The 24,133-nt window shown below is 36.8% G+C and overlaps 3 protein-coding genes and 1 long non-coding RNA gene across 4 annotated transcripts; 2 read left to right on the top strand and 2 right to left on the bottom strand.

Annotated features, from left to right (window-relative positions):
• Window positions 1-281: 281 nt before the first annotated feature.
• Window positions 282-1,182, top strand: LOC137944530 (putative pentatricopeptide repeat-containing protein At3g13770, mitochondrial). The gene is made up of 2 exons (XM_068790215.1): window positions 282-512; window positions 559-1,182. Exons 1-2 carry the CDS (start codon window positions 282-284, stop codon window positions 1,180-1,182), a joined length of 855 nt encoding a protein of 284 aa, XP_068646316.1.
• A 7,666-nt stretch (window positions 1,183-8,848) lies between these two features.
• Window positions 8,849-12,280, top strand: LOC137944529 (receptor-like protein EIX1). The gene has a single exon (XM_068790214.1). It carries the CDS (start codon window positions 8,849-8,851, stop codon window positions 12,278-12,280), a length of 3,432 nt encoding a protein of 1,143 aa, XP_068646315.1.
• A 985-nt stretch (window positions 12,281-13,265) lies between these two features.
• LOC137944021 (uncharacterized) lies at window positions 13,266-17,851 on the bottom strand. The gene is made up of 4 exons (XR_011110777.1): window positions 17,747-17,851; window positions 17,350-17,611; window positions 14,575-14,691; window positions 13,266-13,643 (listed from the first exon to the last, which is right to left on the bottom strand). It is a non-coding gene; the product is annotated as an uncharacterized lncRNA (long non-coding RNA).
• A 1,319-nt stretch (window positions 17,852-19,170) lies between these two features.
• Window positions 19,171-20,199, bottom strand: LOC137944018 (uncharacterized protein At4g14342-like). Its single transcript, XM_068789511.1, has 3 exons — window positions 20,108-20,199; window positions 19,867-19,990; window positions 19,171-19,595 (listed from the first exon to the last, which is right to left on the bottom strand). Exons 1-3 carry the CDS (start codon window positions 20,197-20,199, stop codon window positions 19,548-19,550), a joined length of 264 nt encoding a protein of 87 aa, XP_068645612.1. The 3' UTR covers window positions 19,171-19,547.
• Between the last annotated feature and the right edge of the window lie 3,934 nt (window positions 20,200-24,133).

The following is a 24,133-nucleotide window of genomic DNA, read 5'->3' as shown; positions in this document are numbered from 1 at the left end:
TTTGCATATCCTCTTCTAGTTCATCCGTTTTTATCCTGTTTTCCTCTTCATAGGAGCCAGAAGTAAAATTCATGGTTTTTACTTTTTCTTTTATCACTTTCAAAGTAGTCAGGACTCGGAATCCGTGGCTTCTTCAAATCCGCTATTACCGATTTGATGAACTCCCTTGGTGAGACTCACGGCTGCTGCCATTGTTCGACAATATGCCTCAAAGAAATTTGGCATTTCAAGCAACACCCACTTGACGAAATTTTGGCAATCTACAACGACCCATCCATAGCATGACTGCAAGAAATGTTATCTCTTGGACTTCGACTATTTCTAGCTTGGTGAGCAGTCGTAGATATGTTGAAGCAATTGGGTCATTCAAATCGATGCTTTTAGCAGGGAAAAGACCTAATTATGTGACGATTGTTAGCGTTGCTCGAGCAATCAGCTTGGTGGATTCAGAATATCTTACACGTGAAGTTCATAGCTTTGTGATCAAAACGGGGTTGGATTTAGAAGCTTCTGTAGTTACTGCTATCTTGGGGCTTTACTCTGTTAATGCAATAACAGATGCAGTTCGGCTGTTTTATGAAACCCCCAAAAACGAAAGAAGCTCATTTTGGATTGGGTTTGCATTGCTATATAGTTAAAAGTGGATTATCTTCTTCCATATCTGTTGGAACTACACTTTTAATGATGTACTCAGGTTTTGGAGAGGTAGATTCATGTCGACATTTGTTTGATATTCTCCATCCCAAAGATGTTGTTGCATGGAGTGCAATGGTTTCAGTTTATGCTCAAGCAGGAAAACCAAAGATAGCACTGAACACTTTAAAACAGATGCAGTCAGCTAATGAGAAGCCAAATGAGATCACCTTTGTAAGCTTATTACAAGCCTGTTCATTGATGGGAGCTGAGGAACATGGCAAAAGCATTCACAGCCATGTTTATAGAAAGGAGTACAGCCAACATCTCGTTTTGAACTCAGCTCTGATTGACTTCTACAGCAAACTTGGGAGGCTAAGTCAAGCGAAAGCAGTGTTTGATCACATGGACTCAAAAGATCTCATCTGTTGGAGTTCAATGATTAATGGCTATTGTATAAATTGTTCATCCTCTCAAGCCAATCTTTCATCCTTCTTCTCTGTTCCCCTCTATTCATCTTCTCGCCGCCCACTCTCTTTGCCTTCTTGAACCCTAGGTTTCTGCCAGGGGCCTTTGAGCAGTATTTCAACCAGAGGGCCAACGAAGTAGCCTCAAAGATAGCTGAGGCAGCAGAGTGTGCATTTATATTTCTAGACTAAAAAATTATATTTCAGGACAATCCATGGAGACCCCTCGTTCAATGAACGGTTAGTATTGGGCATTTATTTCTTGAACTATGGTGAAAAGTCAAGTCTTCGCCTGAAAGCAACGGGACCAGTAGATTAGGACTCTCTTGGGTCAAAAGGCTCCTACTTCCAACACGCTGAGGGCAAGTGGGTGTTCCAAATATATGACCATCACCAACCAGCACTATATTTGCTTTCACGGAGCCCTACTCGTCCATTTCAACAAAAGACTTATCTAACCAACTGGACGGGCGATAGAAATTTCTAACCCATTGGACTGGGAAGGCTATGACACCGAAAGGTCTTTTAGAAACGAACGAGTTGGGGTCGCCATTTTTATTGCGTTGACGTGCAGAACGATTCTTCTTGGGCCAAAGACGAGGAAGGCTATGCAAATTCTAACCCACTGGACGGGCGATAAAAATTTCTAACCCATTGGATGGGGTAGGCTATGACACTGAAAGGTCCTTTAGAAAAGAACGAGTTGGGGTCTCCATTTTCTAACCCATTGGACGGGGTAGGCTATGACACCGAAAGGTCTTTTAGAAACGAACGTTGGGGTCTCCATTTTAATTGCCTTGATGTGCAAAATGATTCTTCTGGGGCCAAAGACGGGGAAGGTTATGCAAATTCTAACCCATTGGACGGGTGATAGAAATTTCTAACCCATTGGACGGTGAAGGCTATGACACCGAAAGGTCTTTTAGAAAAGAACGAGTTGGGGTCTCCATTTTCTAACCCATTGGATGGGCCATAAATCATTGTAAACAAGGCTATTTGGTATAAGAACTCTTTGATGTAAGATAGAAAAAATACTAAAATGGTTAAATATTTTAAATATTTCAAAATTACTAAGTCAAGTCATAGCCTGAAAGCAACAGGACCAGTAGATTAGGACTCTCTTGGATCAAATGGCTCCTCCTTCCAACACGCTGAGGGCAAGTGGGTGTTCCAAATTAATGACCATCACCAACCAGCAATATATTTGCTTTCATGTAGTCCATTTCAGCAAAAGACTTATCTTCTCAGTATTTCTAGCCCAAAACATGCGTTGGAAAATGACTAAATGGCTGTTGGGTACAGTTGTAGCGTGTCGTCGAGGGCTTCAAATGACTCCTCCTTCCAAGACGCTGAGTGGCCAGATGCAGGAAAATAAAGCTTGAGACGCTTTGTGGCCCCAAGAATAATATCCTTCCAGCATTATAGACAAGTACTCAGAGTGACCATGTGACCGACGTCGTTAATTACTTTTATTGTTTACTATTTTATCCAAAACAGCAAGTCAAAATAATACACGTGTCACTATGCTAGATGCGGTCAAGTCATTAATTGCTGGATGCGGTCAGGTCCCTATGTCATTTCAATTAATTTCTCTATAGAAATATATTTTCTCAACCCGTGTCTTCATAAACGAACGACTTTGGGGTCTCCGGTTTTTATTGCCATTACGTGCAGATTGATTCTTCTGGGGCCAAAGACGACAGGAGAAGGCTATACAAATTTTCTAACCCACTCGACGGGCCATAAATCATCCTAGATAAGTCTATAAATAGCCAAAGGAATTCTTTCTTCTCCATATCTTGCAATCAGCATCATGGGTACTTCAATTCCCGCTCTTCTTTTCTTACCTGTTCTTTTCCTTCTTTTTCTCAATACTCACGTCACTGGTTGCCATGAATAAGAGAGACAAGCTCTCCTCAAGTTCAAACACGGCCTTTATGATCCTGCAAGTATGCTCTCTTCGTGGGTAGGGGAGGATTGTTGCAATTGGATCGGTGTAGGCTGCATGAATACCACTGGTCATGTTATTATGCTAGATCTTCGGAATGTAAACTTGGACAACTATGGGCGACCATTATTAAACTCTAGTTTGGGTGGTAAGATCGATTCATCTTTGATTCATTTGAAGCATCTAAAGTATTTAGATTTGAGCTGGAACAATTTCAATATGACTCATATCCCCAAATATTTTGGTTCTTTCGAACATCTCAGATATCTAAATCTCTCTTATGCACGTTTTGATGGAAAGATTCCATACTAGCTTGGCAACCTCTCTAATTTGCACACTCTTGATCTCAACTCTGCTTTCTTGTATTCCACTAGTGTTGTTGATGACCTTGCTTGGCTTTTCTCTCTATCTTTTTTACAATACCTTGATCTCTCAAGGGTAAACCTTACAAGGACACTGAATTGGCAGCAGGAAATCAACAAGGTTTCCTCTTTGAAAGAGTTACATTTGAGCAATTGCATGTTAGGAAATATCCATTCCTCATTCCCATTTTCTAACCTCACATCTATAAATGTCCTTGATTTTTCTTGGAACTATTTTAATTCTACATTACCCCATTGGTTGACAAATTTCAGCAACCTTGCATATCTTGATCTAAGTGGAAATCAGTTTAGTGGCTCAATCCCATCTGCTATGGGAAATCTCACTTCTCTTGAGTTTCTTTACTTGAACTCAAATTCCATTGATGGTAAGATTCCAAGAAGTTTCAATAATTTATGCAATTTGAGGATTTTACAGTTATCAGGAAATTCTATTAGTAGTTGGGAGAGATTGACAAGATGTCTTGCCAATAGCTTGGAAACCTTGGATGTGAGTATACATCAGTTAACTAGAGATTTGCCTAATTGGTTGACAAATTTAAGTAGCCTTGCATATCTTGATCTAAGTGGAAATGAGTTTAGTGGCTCAATCCCATCTACTATGGCAAATCTCACTTCTCTTGAGTTTCTTGACTTGAGTTACAATTCCATTGGTGGTAGGATTCCAAGAAGTTTCAATAATTTGTGCAATTTGAGGATTTTACAGTTAGAAAAAAATTCTATTAGTAGTTGGGAGAGATTGACAGGATGTCTTGCCAATAGCTTGGAAACCTTGGATGTGGGTAGAAATCAATTGAAGGAAAGTTTACAAGTTTGGTTGGGAGAGACAAGTAATTTCAAGACCTTAAAGTTCCTTGATCTATCTGACAACTTATTTTCGGGATTCATTCCTTCCTCGATTGGTAATTTATCATCACTGCAAGTGTTACACCTACGTGGCAACAAACTCGGAGGCTATATTCCCCAAAGTATTGGAAAACTATCAAACCTGCGTTCTTTTGATATTGCCAATAATTCTTTCACATTTGTCATTACTGAATCTCTTTTCACTAAAGTTGAAAGTTTGGAGTATATTAATCTGGCACACAAAAACTTGATTTGGAAAGTTAATTCTCAATGGCTCCCTCCTAACATCTCAAACATTAATATATCATCTTGTCTAGTGGGGCCAAAATTTCCCTCATGGCTTCAACACCATAGGAACATTTTTATTCTATATATGTCTAATTCAAGTATTTCAGATGTTGTTCCAGACTAGTTTTGGAATATTACAGTCAACATGCAATATTTGTCTCTCTCTCACAACCAGCTTCAGGGCAAGTGGCCAAATTCATTCTTACAGATTTTGGATCTTTCAAACGATTCTTTTTCTGGACCAGTTCTTGAGAAGAATATCCCAAATTTGATATGGTTTGATATTTCAAATAACTTTCTAAATGGTAGCATTCCATCCTTACTTTGCAAATTAGAAAAGTTAGTATATCTTGATCTATCAAGCAATTTTCTACATGGCAATATTCTTGACTGTTGGGGAAATAAATTAGTGTCTCTATGGTACATAAATTTCTCAAACAATAATTTTTCTGGTGAAATTCCGAGCTCACTGAGTGACATACCTTTCCTTGAATCATTGCACTTGAGGAATAACTTTTTGTCAGGAGAACTCCCTTCAACCATGAAAAAGATGAAGTCGTTGGTCGTTCTTGATCTTGCTGAAAACAAACTATCTGGAGTCATACCGACATGGCTTGGGGAGAACTTATCAAGTTTAAGGATTCTATCATTACACTCAAATATGATTTACGGAAATATCCCTCCACAAATATCGAACAATAGTTCTCTTCAATACTTGGATCTTTCACACAACAATCTATCGGGGGCTATTCCACGATCTTTGGGAGACTTTTCTGCAATGACTAAGATACATGATATTAGTGATGAAATTATTTTGCCTAAAGGGTATCGTATTGAAATAAGATGGGATAGTATTTTAATGATTCTAAAAGGAGTGGAACTTGAAAATAGTAGGACACTTGGATTTTATAATGTCATAGATCTCTCAGTGAATAGTCTATCTGGAGATATTCCCGAAGAATTGACACGTCTCCTTGGACTAGTGAGCTTGAACTTGTCAAGTAATTATTTGAAAGGAAATATTCCCAACAAGATTGGAGTTTTGAAACAATTGGAATCCTTAGATTTGTCCAGAAACAGACTTTTTGGCGAAGTGCCTTCAAGTTTATCGACATTAAATTTCTTGAGCAAGCTAAACTTGTCATACAACAATTTATCAGGGAGGATACCATCTGGTTTTCAGTTACAGACACTCAATGACTCATCAATATATATTGGTAATGACAACCTGTGTGGGCCACCACTATCACCGTGTCCAACAAATGAGGTGCCCCCCCAAACGGAGATGGAGAGAAAGAAAAATGATGAATCTGAAATGACAGGATTTTTTGTTAGCATAGGGCTAGGTATTGTCGTAGGCTTTTGGGGATTTTGTGTTGGTTTGATATTCAAAAGGTCATGGAGGATCGCCTATTATCGATTTTGTGATGACATCATAGAAAAAGTTATTGTAGCAATGACAGTATGGTTTGCTAGACTCAAGACAAAGATCCAGAAGGTCAGGGAAAACTAGGCATCTATTAAAACCAAGACGATGGATTGGTAAACATTCTTTGCCTAATACATTTTATCAGCCTTTTGTTTAACAAATACAAAACACTTACTCTACTTTTTCTTGACAATTTTAGGGACTATTGGCACAGTGTATGAATTGTCTACCTCTTGCTTATTTGTGCAAAGAAGTCTACGTACCGCAGGTGATTGACCGATACTAAAATGGCATAAAAATAATGTTGGTACAAGTTATCATCAATGGTTTTTGCCCCGTAAGTATCTGATTGGTTTGATTCTACAAAATTATTTACTACTCAAGTGGTACCTTGCTCTCGTTGCCAAAAAAACTTTAGTAGTCTTATTTTTATTTTACAACAATTAAAAAGGATTAAAGAAAAACTACAAAAACCAAAAAATTTCTTTCTCAAAACTAACAAAGTTACTCATGAGAAGAGTTTTAACTTTCAAAAGCAATTTAAAGCACCATAAATAGTTGTTAGGTTCCTTTTAGCACTTGTATCAAATATAAAAGTAAAATATAAACAACAACAAAACTTATTACTTTGTAATCCGAGCTTTTTAGTTTTGTTGGTCAATTTCCTCTAAATAATGTGTTTGTCACAAAAATGAGATTCCAATACCTTTGTTTGTCGAAAGCAAAATAGTTGTTGGTATGAAAAATCCTCAGAAATATAAGTATACTTATTTTTACTAAAAGATTGTTATGTGTACATTAAGCTAAAATCACTTTGTCCTTTCCCATTAGGAAAGGAGTCACCAACAGTTTATAAAGTCAGTCTCTTACATAAATCAAATAATATCTTATAGAAAATGTAAAAGCCAAGCCAAAAACATATAAAACAAACATTGACAGAAGTCAAGCCATTTTTGCTCATTTCTTCAAATATTTTACAAAGGAAAATTTGGTCTTTATTTGAACGAGGGTAATGGGAGGTTATACTTCTTTGCTCATTCTCTCCGGTCTCTTCTCTCCACCCATCCGCCACCGATATTGGAAACAAAGCACACAAGCGGGCCATGCAGCTCTACATGCCATCCCTCACAAATGTCACCATGCCGAGATGAGTTATCCTTCGCGTCAAGGCCGGCCTACATGATGGCAATCAGCTCAAATTGCAACTATGAAGATGATCGTGCCTCACATCATAGGATATTTGACTCTCCAACACTTCAAGAAAGGACACATGGAAACTCAAAAATATACTAATAGACCTTCTAAAATAAGAAAGCTCTTCAATATTCAAAAATGTAAACATTAGATGCATTGTTGTATAGGGCTCACTATTACTCACAGCCACCAAATTAATCAAAGTCAGTATTTGCACGTTCTTCATGTTAGGTGACCCCATGCAACACTAGCTACACAATCTCATTCAAAGTTAAAACATCCACACATGTGGTACCAGGACCCACTTGTGAAGATAAAGATGAAGAATCCGTTGGACATGATGAGAAGATCTCTCCCGTGTGCAACACAAGTTGATCAAGGACAAAAGGAGTTTCATCCAATCAACCACTCTAAGAAGGAATGATCATCTCCAAGGATTCCTTCAACTAGGAAAGTCCATGTTAAAACATGTCTTTTTCTATAAGGAAAGTGTAGTTGTTGAGAGTTTATCAATCTTTTTTTTTATTTTTCCTGAAGAAAAAAATATCAATCACAATTCAAAGTCTTTATTTTTCTATACACAATTTAATACAAGGAAGTTTTTCTAAGAGATTGTTTTATTTCAATTACTTTTCAGCCACCACTTGGCAATATTTCAGGAGCTTCTGCAATCAGACCATTTGAATTGGCTCATCCAAAAAATGGAACCTAGACCAGATATTTTACTTCTGGCTAAACCAGCTCTTTGGCCAGATATTTTACTCTGCTAGATTGACCAGTCACACTGGCTTCTAGCAGAGTTGCACATGTCAGTATTATTTTGTATACCCTGAACCCTTTCACCCACAAACTTCAGCTTTCTTCAACCCATAGTGATAAACAAATAATAGCTAGAAAAATTAGATGAAGATTACCTTCATAAATTTTTCCAGGAAAGGTGCTTATACGTTTAAACATTTCAGATCTTTTAAATTTTAATAATAGCACATTTCAGTATTTTAGAATCTAATTTTTTTCAAAGGTGCTGGTAAAGTTCTAATTATGTGATAGAGCAAAAACAATAGTTTTAAGCATAAAAGAAGCTACAGAGTGCAGAAAAAGATTCATCAACTACTAAATACTTTTTTAAGTTATTCATAAAAAAATTACTTTTTTTTAAGCTCTTAACAGTTTTCCCATTGTATTAATTCCTTGAAGTTTTTTTTTTTCCGTTTATATTTTGAACTGAGTTCCCTATAGTTCTTAAGACTATGTACAAGTTATCCTTCCAGCATTATAGACAAGTACTCAGAGTGACCATGTGACCGACGTCGTTAATTACTTTTATTGTTTACTATTTTATCCAAAACAGCAAGTCAAAATAATACACGTGTCACTATGCTAGATGCGGTCAAGTCATTAATTGCTGGGTGCGGTCAGGTCCCTACGTCATTTCAATTAATTTCTCTATAGAAATATATTTTCTCAACCCGTGTCTTCGTAAACGAACGACTCGGGGTCTCCAGTTTTTATTGCCTTTACGTGCAGATTGATTCTTCTGGGGCCAAAGACAGGAGAAGGCTATACAAATTTTCTAACCCACTCGACGGGCCATAAATCATCCTAGATAAATCTATAAATAGCCAAAGGAATTCTTTCTTCTCCATATCTTGCAATCAGCATAATGGGTACTTCAATTCCCGCTCTTCTTTTCTTACCTGTTCTTTTCCTTCTTTTTCTCAATACTCACGTCAATGGCTGTCATGAACAAGAGAGACAAGCTCTCCTCAAGTTCAAACACGGCCTTTATGTTCCTGCAAGTATGCTCTCTTCGTGGGTAGGGGAGGATTGTTGCAATTGGACCGGTGTAGGCTGCATGAATACCACTGGTCATGTTATTATGCTGGATCTTCGGAATGAAAACTCCAACGACTATTGGCGACCATTATTAAACTCCAGTTTGGGTGGTAAGATCGATTCATCTTTGATTCATTTGAAGCATCTAAAGTATTTGGATTTGAGCTGGAACAATTTCAATATGACTCATATCCCCAAATATTTTGGTTCTTTCGAACATCTCAGATATCTAAATCTCTCTCATGCATATTTTGATGGAAAGATTCCATACCAGCTTGGGAACCTCTCTAATTTGCACACTCTTGATCTCAACTCTGCTATCTTGTATTCCACTAGTGTTGTTGATGACCTTGCTTGGCTTTCCTCTCTCTCTTTTTTACAATACCTTGATCTCTCATGGGTAAACCTTACAAGGGCACTGAATTGGCAGCAGGAAATCAACAAAGTTTCCTCTTTGAAAGAGTTACATTTGAGCGGTTGCATGTTAGGAAATATCCATTCCTCATTCCCATTTTCTAACCTCACATCTATAAATGTCCTTGATTTTTCGTACAACGAGTTTAATTCTACATTACCCCATTGGTTGACAAATTTCAGCAGCCTGGCATATCTTGATCTACATGAAAATCAGTTTAGTGGCTCAATCCCATCTGCTATGGGAAATCTCACTTCTCTTGAGTTTCTTTACTTGAACTCAAATTCCATTGATGGTAGGATTCCAAGAAGTTTCAATAATTTATGCAATTTGAGGATTTTACAGTTATCAAGAAATTCTATTAGTAGTTGGGAGAGATTGACAGGATGTCTTGCCAATAGTTTGAAAGAATTGTATTTGGATTTCAATCAATTAACAGGAGATTTGCCTAATTGGTTGACAAATTTCAGCAGCCTTGCATATCTTGATCTAAGTGACAATCAGTTTAGTGGCTCAATCCCATCTGCTATGGGAAATCTCACTTCTCTTGAGTTTCTTGACTTGAGCTACAATTTCATTGGTGGTAGGATTCCAAGAAGTTTCAATAATTTGTGCAATTTGAGGATTTTACAGTTATCAAGAAATTCTATTAGTAGTTGGGAGAGATTGACAGGATGTCTTGCCAATAGTTTGAAAGAATTGTATTTGGATTTCAATCAATTAACAGGAGATTTGCCTAATTGGTTAACTAATTTCAACAGCCTCACACATCTTGATCTAGATGGAAATGAGTTTAGTGGCTCAATCCCATCTACTATGGCAAATCTCACTTCTCTTGAGTTTCTTGACTTGAGCAGCAATTCCATTGGTGGTAGGATTCCAAGAAGTTTCAATAATTTGTGCAATTTGAGGATTTTAAAGTTAACAGAAAATTCTATTAATAGTTGGGAGAGATTGACAGGATGTCTTGCCAATAGCTTGGAAGCCTTGTATGTGAGAAACAATCAATTGAAGGAAAGTTTACAAGTTTGGTTGGGAGAGACTAGTAATTTCAAGACCTTAAAGGTCCTTGATCTATCTGACAACTTATTTTCGGGATTCATTCCTTCCTCGATTGGGAGTTTATCATCACTGGAGGAGTTAGACCTACGTGGCAACAAACTCGGAGGCTATATTCCCCAAAGTATTGGAAAACTGTCAAACCTGCGTTCTTTTGATATTGCCAATAATTCCTTCACATTTGTCATCACTGAATCTCTTTTCACTAAAGTTGAAAGTTTGGAGGATATTAATCTGGCACACAACAACTTGGTTTGGAATGTTATTTCTCAATGGCTCCCTCCTAACATCTTTTACATTGATATATCATCTTGTCCAGTGGGGCCAAAATTTCCCTCATGGCTTCAACACCATAAGAGCGTTTCTTGGCTAGATATGTCTAATTCAAGTATTTCAGATGTTATCCCAGATTGGTTTTGGAATATTACAGTCAAGATGTACTATTTGGATCTTTCTCACAACCAACTTCAGGGCAAGTTGCCAAATTCATTCCTAGAGATTTTGGATCTTTCAAACGATTCTTTTTCTGGACCAGTTCTTGAGAAGAATATGCCAAATTTGATGCGGTTGGATATTTTAAATAACTTTCTGAATGGTAGCATTCCATCCTTACTTTGCAAATTAGAAAGTTTAGAATATCTTGATCTATCAAACAATTATCTACATGGCAATATTCATGATTGTTGGGGGAATACATCAAAGTCTATATGGTACATAAATTTCTCGAACAATAATTTTTCTGGTGAAATTCCGAGCTCACTGAGTGACATACCTTTCCTTGTATCATTGCACTTGAGGAATAACTGTTTGTCAGGAGAACTCCCTTCAACCATGAAAAAGATGAAGTCGTTGGTCGTTCTTGATCTTGCTCATAACAAACTATCTGGAGTCATACCGACATGGCTTGGGGAGAACTTATCAAGTTTGAGGATTCTATCATTACACTCAAATATGATTTACGGAAATATCCCTCCACAAATATCGAAAAATAGTTTTCTTCAGTACTTGGATCTTTCACACAACAATCTATCAGGGACTATTCCACGATCATTGGGGGACTTTTCTGCAATGACTAAGATACATAATGCTAGTGATCAAATTATTTTTCCTAAATCGTTTGGTGATGAAACAATATGGGATAATATTGTAATGATTCTAAAAGGAGTGGAACTTGAAAATAGTGGCTCACTTGGATTTTATAATTTCATAGATCTCTCAGTAAATAGTCTATCTGGAGATATTCCCGAAGAATTGACACGTCTCCTTGGACTAGTGAGTTTGAACTTGTCAAGTAATTATTTGAAAGGAAATATTCCCAACAAGATTGGAGTTTTGAAACAATTGGAATCTTTGGATTTGTCCAGAAATAGACTTTTTGGCGAAGTGCCTTCAAGCTTATCGACATTAAATTTCTTGAGCAAGCTAAACTTGTCATACAACAATTTATCAGGGAGGATACCATCTGGTTTTCAGTTACAAACACTCAACGACTTATCAATATATATTGGTAATGACAACCTGTGTGGGCCACCACTATCACCGTGTCCAACAAATGAGGTGCCCCCCAAAACGGAGATGGAGAGAGAGAAAGATGATGAATCTGAAATGACAGGGTTTTTTGTTAGCATAGGGGTAGGTATTGTCGTAGGCTTTTGGGGATTTTGTGCTGTTTTGATATTCAAAAGGTCATGGAGGATCGCCTATTATCGATTTTGTGATTACATCATAGAAAAAGTTATTGTGGCAATGATTATATGGTTTGCTAGACTCAAGAGAAAGATCTAGAAGGTCAGGGAAAACTAGGCATCTATTAAAACCAAAACGATGGATTGGTAAACATTCTTTACCTTATACATTTTATCAGCCTTTTGTTTGACAAATACAAAGCGCTTACTCTACTTTTTTTTTACAATTTTAGGGACTGTTGGCGCAAAGTATGAATTGTCTACCTCTTGCTTATTTGTGCAAGGAACTCGTACCTACCGCAGGTGATTGATTGATACTATAATGGCATAGAAATAATATTGGTACAAGTTATCATCAATGGTTTTGGCCCAGTATGTATCTATTTGGTTTGATTATGTGAAAACTTTTAGTAGTTTTATTTTTCGTTTTACAACAATTAAGAGGCATTAAAGTAAAACTACAAAAACCATAAAATTTCTTTCTCAGAACAAGCAAAGCTATTTATGAGAAGAGTTTTAACTTTCAAAAGTAGATTTTTACTTTCAAAAGTTTTAACTTTCAAAAGTAATTGAAAGTAGCATAAATTGTTGTTAGGTTTCTTTCAACAAGTGTATCAAATATAAAAGCGACATATAAACAACAAAAAACCTATTACATTTTCTTTTAAACTTTCTATTTTTGTTGGTCAATTTCCTCTGAATAATGTGTTTATTACCGCAATGAGATTTCAACACCTTTGTTTATTGAAAAAAAAATAGCTAGTTCTCTGAAAAATCCGAATAAATATGATTATACTTATTTTAAAAGTTTTAACTTTCAAAAGCAATTTAAAGCACCATAAATAGTTGTTAGGTTCCTTTTAGCACTTGTATCAAATATAAAAGTAAAACATAAACAACAACAAAACCTATTACTTTGTCATCTGAGCTTTTTAGTTTTGTTGGTCAATTTCCTCTAACTAATGTGTTTGTCACCAAAATGAGATTCCAATACCTTTGTTTGTTGAAAGAAAAATAGTTGTTGGTATGAAAAATCCTCAGAAATATAAGTAAACTAATTTTTTCTAAAAGATTGTTATGTGTACATTAAGCTAAGATCACTTTGTCCTTTCCCATTAGGAAAGGAGTCACCAACAGTTTATAAAGTCAATTTTTTACATAAATCAAATAATATCTTACAGAAAATATAAAACCCAAGCCAAAAACATAAAAAACAAGCATAGACAGAAGTCAAGCCAATTTTGCTCATTTCTTCAAATATTTTCCAAAGGCAAATTTGGTCTTTATTTGAACGAGGGTAATGGGAGGCTATACTTCTTTGCTCATTCTCTCTGGTCTCTTCTCTCCACCCATCCGCCACCGATATTGGAAACAAAGCACACAAGCGGGCCATACAGCTCTACATGCCATCCCTCACAAATGTCACCATGTCGAGATGAGTTATCCTTCGTGTCAAGGCCGGCCTGCATGATGGCAATCAGCTCAAATGACAGCTATGAAGATGATCGTGCCTCACATCATAGGATATTTGACTCTCCAACACTTCAAGAAAGGAAACATGGAAACTAAAAAATATACTAATAGACCTTGTAAAATAAGAAAGCATCTCAATGTTCAAAAATGTAAACATTAGATGCGTTGTTGTATAGGGCTCACTATTATTCACATCCACCAAATTAATCAAAGTCGGTATTTGCACGTTCTTCATGTTAGGTGACCCTATGCAACACTAGCTACACAATCTCATACAAAGTTAAAGCATCCACACATGTGGTACCAGGACCCACTTGTGAAGATAAAGATGAAAAATCCGTTGGACATGTTGAGAAGATCTCTCCCGTGTGCAACACAAGTTGATCAAGGACAAAGGGAGTTTCATCCAATCAACCACTCTAAGAAGGAATGATCATCTCCAAGGATTCCTTCAACTAGGAAAGTCCATGTTAAAACATGTCTTTTTCTATAAGGAAAGTCTAGTTGTTGAGAGTTTATCAATCTTTTTTTTTTTTTTCTAAAGAAAAAAATATCAATCATAATTCAAAGTCTTTATTTTTCTATACACAATTTAATATAAGGAAGTTTTTCCAAGAGATTGTTTTATTTCAATTACTTTTCAGCCATCACTTGGCAATGTTTCAAGAGCTTCTGCAATCAGACCATTTGAATTGGTTCATCCAAAAAATGGAACCTAGACCAGATATTTTACTTCTGGCTAAACCTGCTCTCTGACCAGATATTTTACTCCGTTTGATTGACCAATCACACTGGCCTCTAGCAGAGTTGCACATGTCAGTATTATTTTGTATACCTTGAACCCTTTCACCCACAAACTTCAGCTTTCTTCAACCCATAGTGATAAACAAATAATAGCTAGAAAAATTAGATGAAGATTACCTTCATAAAATTGTAAGGATCTTCCAATTGATTCATTATTAAGCCAAGTATGTGGTAGTGATCAACATAAAGATGCATAGATGCCACGTTGAAACTTCACTGTCCATTTGCTACATACTGAAAAAATTGGGAGATAAGAAAAAATATAGTTCCATGGAAAAGTGTTTTCGGTAGATATATAATAATGAAAAAGCAACAAAAAATGCTTTAGAGTTCACCATCTATTCACGTCCATAAGTCTCTTTCCAACAGATTTAACCTACAGGTGCTCAAGCTGAGAATTTATGCTAAATCTATCACTTGCATGTAAACAGAGTATAAGTAAAACAGAGGTCAGTGCGTGTAGAACTTGAAAGAATGATCGCGTTCAACATGATTGACTAGAACAAAACACATAAACACAACTAATAAATTAGATTTTCAGGAACTATAAATTTTTCCATGAAAGGTGCTCATACGTTTAAACATTTCAGATCTTTTAAATTTTAATAATGGCACATTTCAGTATTTTAGAATCTAATTTTTTTCAAAGGTGCTGGTAAAGTTCTAATTATGTGATGGAGCAAAAACAATAGTCTTTAGCAGAAAAGAAGCTACAGAGTGCAGAAAAAGATTCATCAACTACTAAATACTTTTTTAAGTTATAAAGTAAGCTCTTAATAGTTTTCCCATTGTATTACTTCCTTGAAGTTTTTTTTTTCCTTTTATATTTTGAACTGAGTTCCCTACAGTTCTTAAGATTATATACATCTTTAATTTGCTAAAAAATCCCAACAGGCAACTAATTTAAAATGGCATTTGTAGAGTGCCCTTACATAATATAGAAGCTTAAGAAGCATACTAGTAATACAGAGGATTCTGTTCCCTGTTTCTACTAGTAAAATTTCCTAAGAAAATAATTCTCTTTTTACTTTACAAGAGATGTAAGAATTTTTATTTTTATTCCAACCACTCCAATCTCAAAAGATGTCCTGTAGGTTTTCATGGTTTAAGAAATCCTCAACCAGTACTGCTGTATCATACATGCTCAAAATTTCTTGTGAAGGCCTTTCTTGGAAAAAAATATCATTGGGTGGTTAGCTACACTCATTCAGCCATTACTGCTGTATCATCCAAGAGCACCTTCTAGACAGGTAAAAGCCAAGACCAAAGTTGAGTTTGAGGTAAACCACAGTAGTGGAATCTCACTACTTGAACTGGAATGAACTCCCTCTATTGGAGAATGAGGTAAACTGAAGTCAGTGCTATGAATGTATGTAGTTTTTTTTTTAACTTCAATCCAGCTACAAGCTGGTTTTTTCCTCATCCCCTTTCCCTTCATAGCTATTCTCCAAGTGGCTGCATCCTTCCATCTACTACCACCAGCATAAATGTTTGACATAAGAACATGGTATGCCATATTATCAGGCTCAAGCAGAACAATTTTTTGTGCCACCTTTTCAGCCAATGGAATATTTTTGTGAACTCTACAAGCACTCAACAAAGTTGACCAGACACTGGCAATGGGCTCCACTTTCATGCTTGAGATGAAACTGTAGGCTTGCTCTAGCTTTCCTGCCCTTCTTTCTAAACCCGGTGAAATATTATAATCTTGCTTCATGCTATTAAAATATTTCCAAGCTTCTTTTATCAACCCACCATGACTACAAGCAGTTAAAACAGCCACAAATGCTACATAATTAGGTCTTACGTTCTCATGTTCCATCTGTTTGAACATGAAGAGGGCTTCTTGGGCCTTTCCATGCAGAGCATGACCCATGATTATGGCTGTCCATGACACCATATCTCGTGAATCCATCTTATCAAAGATCCACTGGGCTGTTCAAATATAACCACATTTTGCATACATGTCTACAAGTGAGCTAGCTATAAAAACATTGTCTTAATACCTACTCCTAACTATATATCCATGGAGCTGCTTCCCAAGATGTAATGTTGTCAAATGAGCACAAGCAGGCATTATACTGGAAAATGTAACATGTCTAGGCTTAATTGTAGCCATCAACATTTGGAGAAGCAATCTCAGTCCTTCATCAAACAATCCATTTTGGACACATCCAGCAATAATGGAGTTCCATGAGATTGCGTCACGCTGGGGTAGCAGGTAAAGTTGGATTAGTAATGTCCTGGTAAGACAGAAAACACATCTAGTAACCTTTTAGCAAAAGTAAGAAAAATATAGATGTTATGCAATAATTTTCCCATACAAAGTTGATGCTCTCTCCTTTTTTCCTCACTACTTACTAGAAACCTCATCTTTTGATTGCAGCTTCTAGCTTAGTCACCCTCTTTGATGGTATGCGTTGATGTATAATGCTTATCAACGAAGAGGATTGCCTAGAAGCAATTTGCTTTGTTTTACTTAGTCACCGACATCTACTAGATAGTTAAAGCAAAAGCATCTCAGCCCACAGAGTGCAGAAAGATGTCCCCAAAACCAACATATACAAATAACTGAAAAGCTTAGACTCGGAAGAGAACTAAGGGATTATCACTGAAATCAGATTATCATCAAACATTTTATGCCTAGTGACCTAAGAGTCCATTTTATGTCCATCCGTAGAATACACAAGCTTCCCTAAGATGTTACTTTTGTGATTTGAAATGCACTTCGCGATCACCCTTTGGTAGGTGAAAGGGTACTGGCTTAGAAGTATACAAACGTGTAACTAGGGACTATCTTTAAAATATTTGCACAGTAAGGGGATAAATCAACAAATTCATACTCGATTGCATGAAAAACTAACCATCATTATTCAGTTATATCAAATTTACCTGTGAATAAATAGAGCCATCTCCGCAGCTGGTCGAAGCAAAGACGAACGATGTGACTCTCCATGCTTGCTCACACAAGAACACACCAGAAAACGTGCAAAATAGAACAGAGAGAAATTTAAGTGACAAATGCACGACAAGTTACCGAAGGCCACCCACAAGAGTAAGAACAAAAATGAGCTACTTTCCAGAATGTCTTCTAACAAGGAGACCATTAATAAAGTCGTTGTGTTCCATTTTGCTGCAATGATTTATAAGTTATCTGCAGTAGAAGGACGATAGACTTTAGAGAAGGATGCAAATGCAACCAATTCGAATAAAGGTGGCAACTGGCTGCATTGGTTTGAAGAACTGAAACAAATTTAAGGCCGAGAGAGAGTGAGAGAGAAAGCGCGACCTGCCGGTGAGGGAAGCTCCTCGGCGACGGACGGCGAGTCCTGCTCAACACGGAAGTGGACGCAATGGAATCCGGCGCGGGGGTAAGGCTTCCAAGCAAACAAGCCTTAGAAGGCGAAAAGGAAATACTCGTTAATTGCCCTGATTCACCTCCTCTACTTTCCCTTGAAAATAATCCGTAATTGAAAATGGCATTTTCAGCAGCTTACCCAATTTTCGTTTTTATTCCATATTTAAAAATTGTTTTATTACACATAATTTGAGATTTTATTTTTTAGTTTTATGATAAAAATAAGTACTAATATTTTTATAAATATAATAAAATAATTAATTATTCTAAAACCCAAAACTCTTATCCCTTGTTAAAAAAAGTATAGTTCTTACCTATGACGTGTTAGATTACATGGAATTTTCCATACCTATGACGCAAAACAAAACCACTTTTTTTTCTCCTCTCATCCCTGTTTCCAGCCGAGTTGTATATGTTCAAGCTTGGTTACTGAATACTTCAAACTCAAACTTAGCCTTGAGCCCAAAAATTTTAAGCGAATTTGAGCTCTAACTCGAGTCGGGTTCAAAATCCAATCTATATTTTAAATTACAAAAATTATAAAAATAATAATAAAAAAAGATATTATGATGAATTTGGAATTATTGAACTTTGTAATGAACAAACAAACATCTTCATCAATAGTGTTTATTCCGTTGGCAAACAACAACATTATTTTGAGGAACCCGAAAGGGTTGAACATTCAATCATCTTTGTGGTTTTAGGTAAATAAGAGCAATATCAACCAACTAAAGAGGGAATTGACGTGAGTATTTAGAGTAAAAGGTATTTTCATAAAAAAATATACTAATGAGTCAACTCGTGAGCTACCAAGTCAGAGCTTGGAAAATCTGAAATTTGGGTTGTTATACTTAAAAACATTATTTCAAGTTTGAGATCGAGCAAAGCTGCAATAAAAACTAAACTGAATCGAGTTTTTTTCGAGACGAGCATGAACGGTTTGCAAACCGGTTTAACTTGGTGCCTAACCTACCTCTGGCATATGGGTGCTACCTGTTGTGAGGACTTCAATCTAAAGTCATTCTCGTAGTTACTGGGACTTCAAAGATAATTATTCTGAATGTTCGATTCAAAGGGTTAATCCCTTCTTCCAACACCCTGTTCTTGCCTTCAATTCCATACACGAGAAACTGCTATCAAAAACCCGTAAAATCTCTCATTTTTCTCTCCTCAGCTCCATAAGAGCACCATATTGATCTCCAAAATCTCATTTCTCTTCTTCCTTCTCTTGGTCCAAAAAGTATAATAATGAAAAACCTCCAGATTGGTTACAAGCAAAGCTAGAACTGTAGCATCCTCAATTAGTAAGCTCTCTCTCACCCATTACGGATGGAAATCTCAGTGGAAGCTGCAGAAACAAAAAAAATTCTTGTGATGATTGCAAAGATATCTTGAATGACAAGAGAGACACTGATGGACTCTAAGATCAATATGGGTTTAGTCCTCTCAAGACAGAAGAGACTGAAACTCCAAAATAGGATTGAAAATAGGAAATATTATATGTTCCCTCCAATAACACTATTATTCTCGACAATAGAACTAGTCAGTCAGAGCTCAATTAAGCACAATTACAAGCCGAGAGAGTAGTAGTTTCATCTACAAAAGATGTAACAGGGCAGCTTCTCTACTACTTTTTTTCCAGGATAGTGACTAAGGCAGGAAGAAAATGACAATGGCTTTAGCAACAGACATCTCAGAAGCTTCAACTTTCAAATTTGGATGTATGTACAGTTCAATCTTCATCCATTTCTCGAGGTAGACCACAGGGCAGCAACATTTTCTAAAGAAAATAAAAGAAAGTAGTCAGAAGTCTCTTCACAGGCTTTAAGTTCATGTTTAAAATAAGATTTCGGTTACACATCTCAGAAAAATCTAAAATACCTAATGTATTTAATTTTGTTCTTGAGAAAGAGTGATCATGTAATCAGAGACGAGAACAAATAATTACCAAAACCAGAATCTTTCCATTAAATTTGCAATCATATTACAGAATAGCAGGAATTCTTAAAAAAAAAAAATGTTATTAACTGCATTGCTAAAAAGATGATTACCTGCATAAAATTGTATCTTTCTCTTCCAATTGATTCATTCTGAGCAATAGATAAATAAGCCGAGATGGGGTAGTGACCAACATAAGAAGCATAGCTGTCACGTTGAATGTTCACCGCCCATTCACTACACAGAAAAATGATTTGGTGGATAAGAAAAATATGGTCCAATGGAAGAGCACTTTCAAAAAATAAATAATAAGAGAAAAGCAAAGAAAGATGTTCGAGGGTTTCTGGGACTTGCAATCTGTTCAAGTCAGCATGATCTGTTCCAACATATTTAGCCTGCAGATGCTCAAGCAGAGAATTTATGTTAAATCTGTCGCTGGCCTGCATGTAAACAGGGTGCAAGAAAAATCAATGCCAATGTGTGTAGAATTTGCTTGAAGGATCACAACCGACATGATTGAAAGGAAGAAAAAACAACTAGTAGCATAGGGTTCCATGAATTAAAAACTTCTTCTTAGATCTTTAAAATAATTAAACATTTCTGATGTTATTCATTATTTTAAAATCTTGTCGTTTCTCTTCAGCTAAAATGTTAGCACTTAACAGTTATTTTGATTTACATTACTCCCACCAAATTCAAATCAAATTTACCCCAGAGTTTCACTAGGGAAAGAATTCAAAATGGCATTTTCAGAGTTCCCTTCAACAATATATAGACTCGGACATTTACCAATTGTAATGCAGAAGACTTCACTCCATGCATCTACAACAAGGTATCCTTTTTTTTTTTTTTGAGAAAGACAACAAGGTATCCTAAGAAAAGATTTTTTTTGCTACTTTGGAAGAATACTTAAGCAAGCAACTACTCCACCTCACAAGACCTCTCTTAATCCAGTAAAACCAGGAGACATATCTAGTTCAACAGATCCTCAGTAAAACTACAAATATGCCAATGCCTTGAATGAAAGCCTGTCCAGGAATTTTTTTTTCGCAGTTTTGCTTCCCTCTAGCAACCATTACTGCTAAATGTCCCAAGAGCACCTCTACGAAGAACTGCAGAAACCGAAGTGAACTTCAAGGAGAATTACAGGGGGTAGCAACTCTCTACCTGCACGCCAGAAGTTTCGTATCTCTAGACATTAAAGGATTGCAGATATCACTAGTATGTATCTTTTCAGTAGCTGCCCCCTTTTGATATCTTTAATTCTAAGACAGCTCTTCCTTCCAATCAAATTTCTCTCATAGTTTCAGCCAACAATGGACGAACAATATATAGCACTGGAGAGAAAACTTCAATGAGCCACCCATAATTACATGACACTAATTTTTCATTTTTAGAAAAACATGTGAAAGGTAGTATTTTCTCACATATAGATGACTTCCCCAAACCCAGGATATCATCCACAACGTATGCATATAACTTAAGACCCCCTTACACCACATTATGTTATGTAAATAAAGCAATCGACTATATGTTAACTCCAGATACTAGTGTTATTTATTAACTAACTCACCTTCTCAAAATTTTTAAAACAAACTAACCATATTATTTCATACCCAACAGATGAAGTTACCCTCAAAGCAAGGACTTAAGCATTTAATGTTGAAGGGCAGTGGTCACATAAGTGGTCGGAAACAAAAAGGAGCCTCAGGTGCTTCTTCTACACGTACTTCTGCAGCCTCTTTTAGAAAGCTTTCAACCACCCACAGGGGATCTTTCAATGAATCCAAGCTGCCAAAGTTATATTTTGAGCTTCGGAGTTCAGAAGCGCCTTGGCGTTATTTCATCACCCACTTCCTGGCCTGCCATAGTTGCAAAAGGCATCTATTGTTCCATAATTGATCGACCTCCTTGGTCATAGCAATAACCACAACCTTAACCCACCCTTCAGGCTCTTTGTGCCTTTTTAGAAGCTCCTTTTCAAGCTCTGCTCACTTGTTCATGCACAACAAACTTGTGGGTCTATTGCAGTAACCATTTCTCTAGAACCTTCACAGTCCCTTGAAATTCTTTGACATCTATTTTGGCTCTTTGCATGTCTATGTTGCAATAGAAAGGTGGTTACTAACTCCATCCCTTCCCATTTTGCATCAGCTACAATTGCTTCAAACATACCTTGGCTGGTATATCAAGTAAACATTTGTTTTTTTTTTTTTTAAATGTTGATAATTTTATTTCAAAGAAAGAGAAGATAACCAACCCATCCTTCCCATAAAAAAGGTAAGGACAGGGTCAGTTATCCAATGGAACATTTGAATTTCTACGTTTTTCCTCTTTCATAAAGGCACTCTCATTACTTTGGGAGTGTAGGGGCAAGGGAGGATTAGGGGTGGACACGGATTTCCCAACACTTGAACCTGACCCCAAATTCCAACCTCAAAACTGAAAAAACTCAAACGGGGTTTGGAAACATGAATGACTGTCAGCATATCCACCAATCATAGAGTTCCAACATACAACCTCTCCCGCCATCTCAAAACACCCACATTTTCCGTACATATCTACAATAGCAAAGCTTACAAACTCAGCCAACGTGAATTTCCTTCCCTTTCTTTAAATCTAAAAGTCGTGTACAAGCAGAAAAAGCATTTATGAAGGTCACTGAATCAGGTTCAAACCCATTGTTCTTAATCCTTCCAAATAGCAAGAGATCACCGTATTCCAACAAGCTACAGCTCTCTCTGGCATTTCCTTGAACAATTGAATGGCTGGCTCAAATAAACTACACTTTGCATACATACCTACAAGAGAACTAGTAACAATCACTTCAAGTCCGATACCCAATTTGACCACTTCGGCGTGTAATATTTTACCATCTTGATCTTTACCTAGTCATCCACAGACCTTTATAATGCTTGGGTATGTATAACTCCCTGGTTTAAGATAAGGAAATGTCTGTAACCTCTCAAAGAGTTGAAGTGATTCATCGTACAAGTGGTTCTTGGAGTAAGCAGCCAAAAGACCATTCCAGAGAGAGATTCCCAAAGGGTCCTCTATTGTCTGAAAAACTACCCCTGCCGACGTATGGAATGAGATGAGAGGTTTATGATATTTTGAAGCACGAGTAAGATTATTTTCTGATGTACAAGCTTTCCATCCTTCAACAACTTGGACGTAATACATGATCTCTAAAGAAGACGAGCTTCTGAGCATCCATCAAAAATGTTTAGATGGTCGAATCTGGGACAAGTCTAGAGGTTTCTATTGAGAATTGACAACCAGACGCCACCTAGAAAAGAACCAACTGCTGCTAAAGGGTGCGTGAGCTGCTTTTTTTGTGTTTTTTTCATCCAAATGTGCGTGAGCTAATTGACACTGAGAGCGTTGTCTCCCTCTTCCTAATTCCAGTTGGCTAGTAAACTGGAATAAGAGTAGACAACAAGTATGAGTAAATTTGCTAATCTCCTGAAACTTAATTCCCCCGTTTTTGCCTGATAACATTACCTGACGTGATTCATTACCTGACTCGAATCAAACGAAGGCAAATGTTTTTTATTTTATTTTAGTTTTTAAATAAATATATTTAAAATAAAATTACTAATTTACCCCACAGTCTATCCGGGGACCCATATGGATCGGAGCTAATTTATATTTCTGGTCTGAAAAGGGGAAGGGTGAAATGGGAATTTTATGTCTTTGAAAACTGAGAGGCGAGAGGCGACTCGGAGTTTCTTTCTTATAATAATCGAGTCTCGCTCTCGTTCTCGTTCTGGTTTTCTTCTCTTCGCGTTCCCATCTCCCATGCACGAAGAGGCAGGTTAAGGATATGGAACAGACAGGCCCTGGTGGCCACTTTGTCCCATATGCTTCACCTGCTTCATCGTGTATGAAGAGCAATATCGAAACAGGTTTCTGCGGAATAAAGTGCTTCGGTGACGACCATCGAGGGTGTTTTCTTGCTCAGTCCAAGAATTCAAAGAACTGAGGACCAGGTTTGCCACTTCTTGCTTTCAAGAATAAATTATCGGCCTGAACAAACCCCAAGATGAACTTCTTTACCACTCTGTTTTTTCTCTTGTCTCATTCTTTGTACGCTACTGCTGTTATTAAATTCTCTTCTCGGGCCACTGTCAAACAGGGCATATTTCTTTACCTTTTCTTCTATTGTGTTCATTTCTTCTTTCTTTTATTTCTTTGGGGTTCTTTGTAGAGACTGTTTTTTCTTCCAAGCAGAACAAGCAGGCCTAGATTGCCAGCAGTTCGATTTCCCATAATGAGCGGAAAGACAGAAAGCAATTATTATATGACTGTAGCTTCAAATACTAAACCTACAGTCACGGAACTTCTTGCATGAATTTCTTAAGAGAATATGGTTCGTCC

The sequence above is a fragment of the Aristolochia californica genome, unplaced genomic scaffold (assembly GCF_029961685.1).
Source record: "Aristolochia californica isolate CCGP_79_NKW_82.1479 unplaced genomic scaffold, dmAriCali1.0.hap1 SCAF_11, whole genome shotgun sequence".
Taxonomy (NCBI): Eukaryota; Viridiplantae; Streptophyta; class Magnoliopsida; order Piperales; family Aristolochiaceae; genus Aristolochia; species Aristolochia californica.
This window is presented reverse-complemented; position numbering and strand designations above follow the sequence as displayed.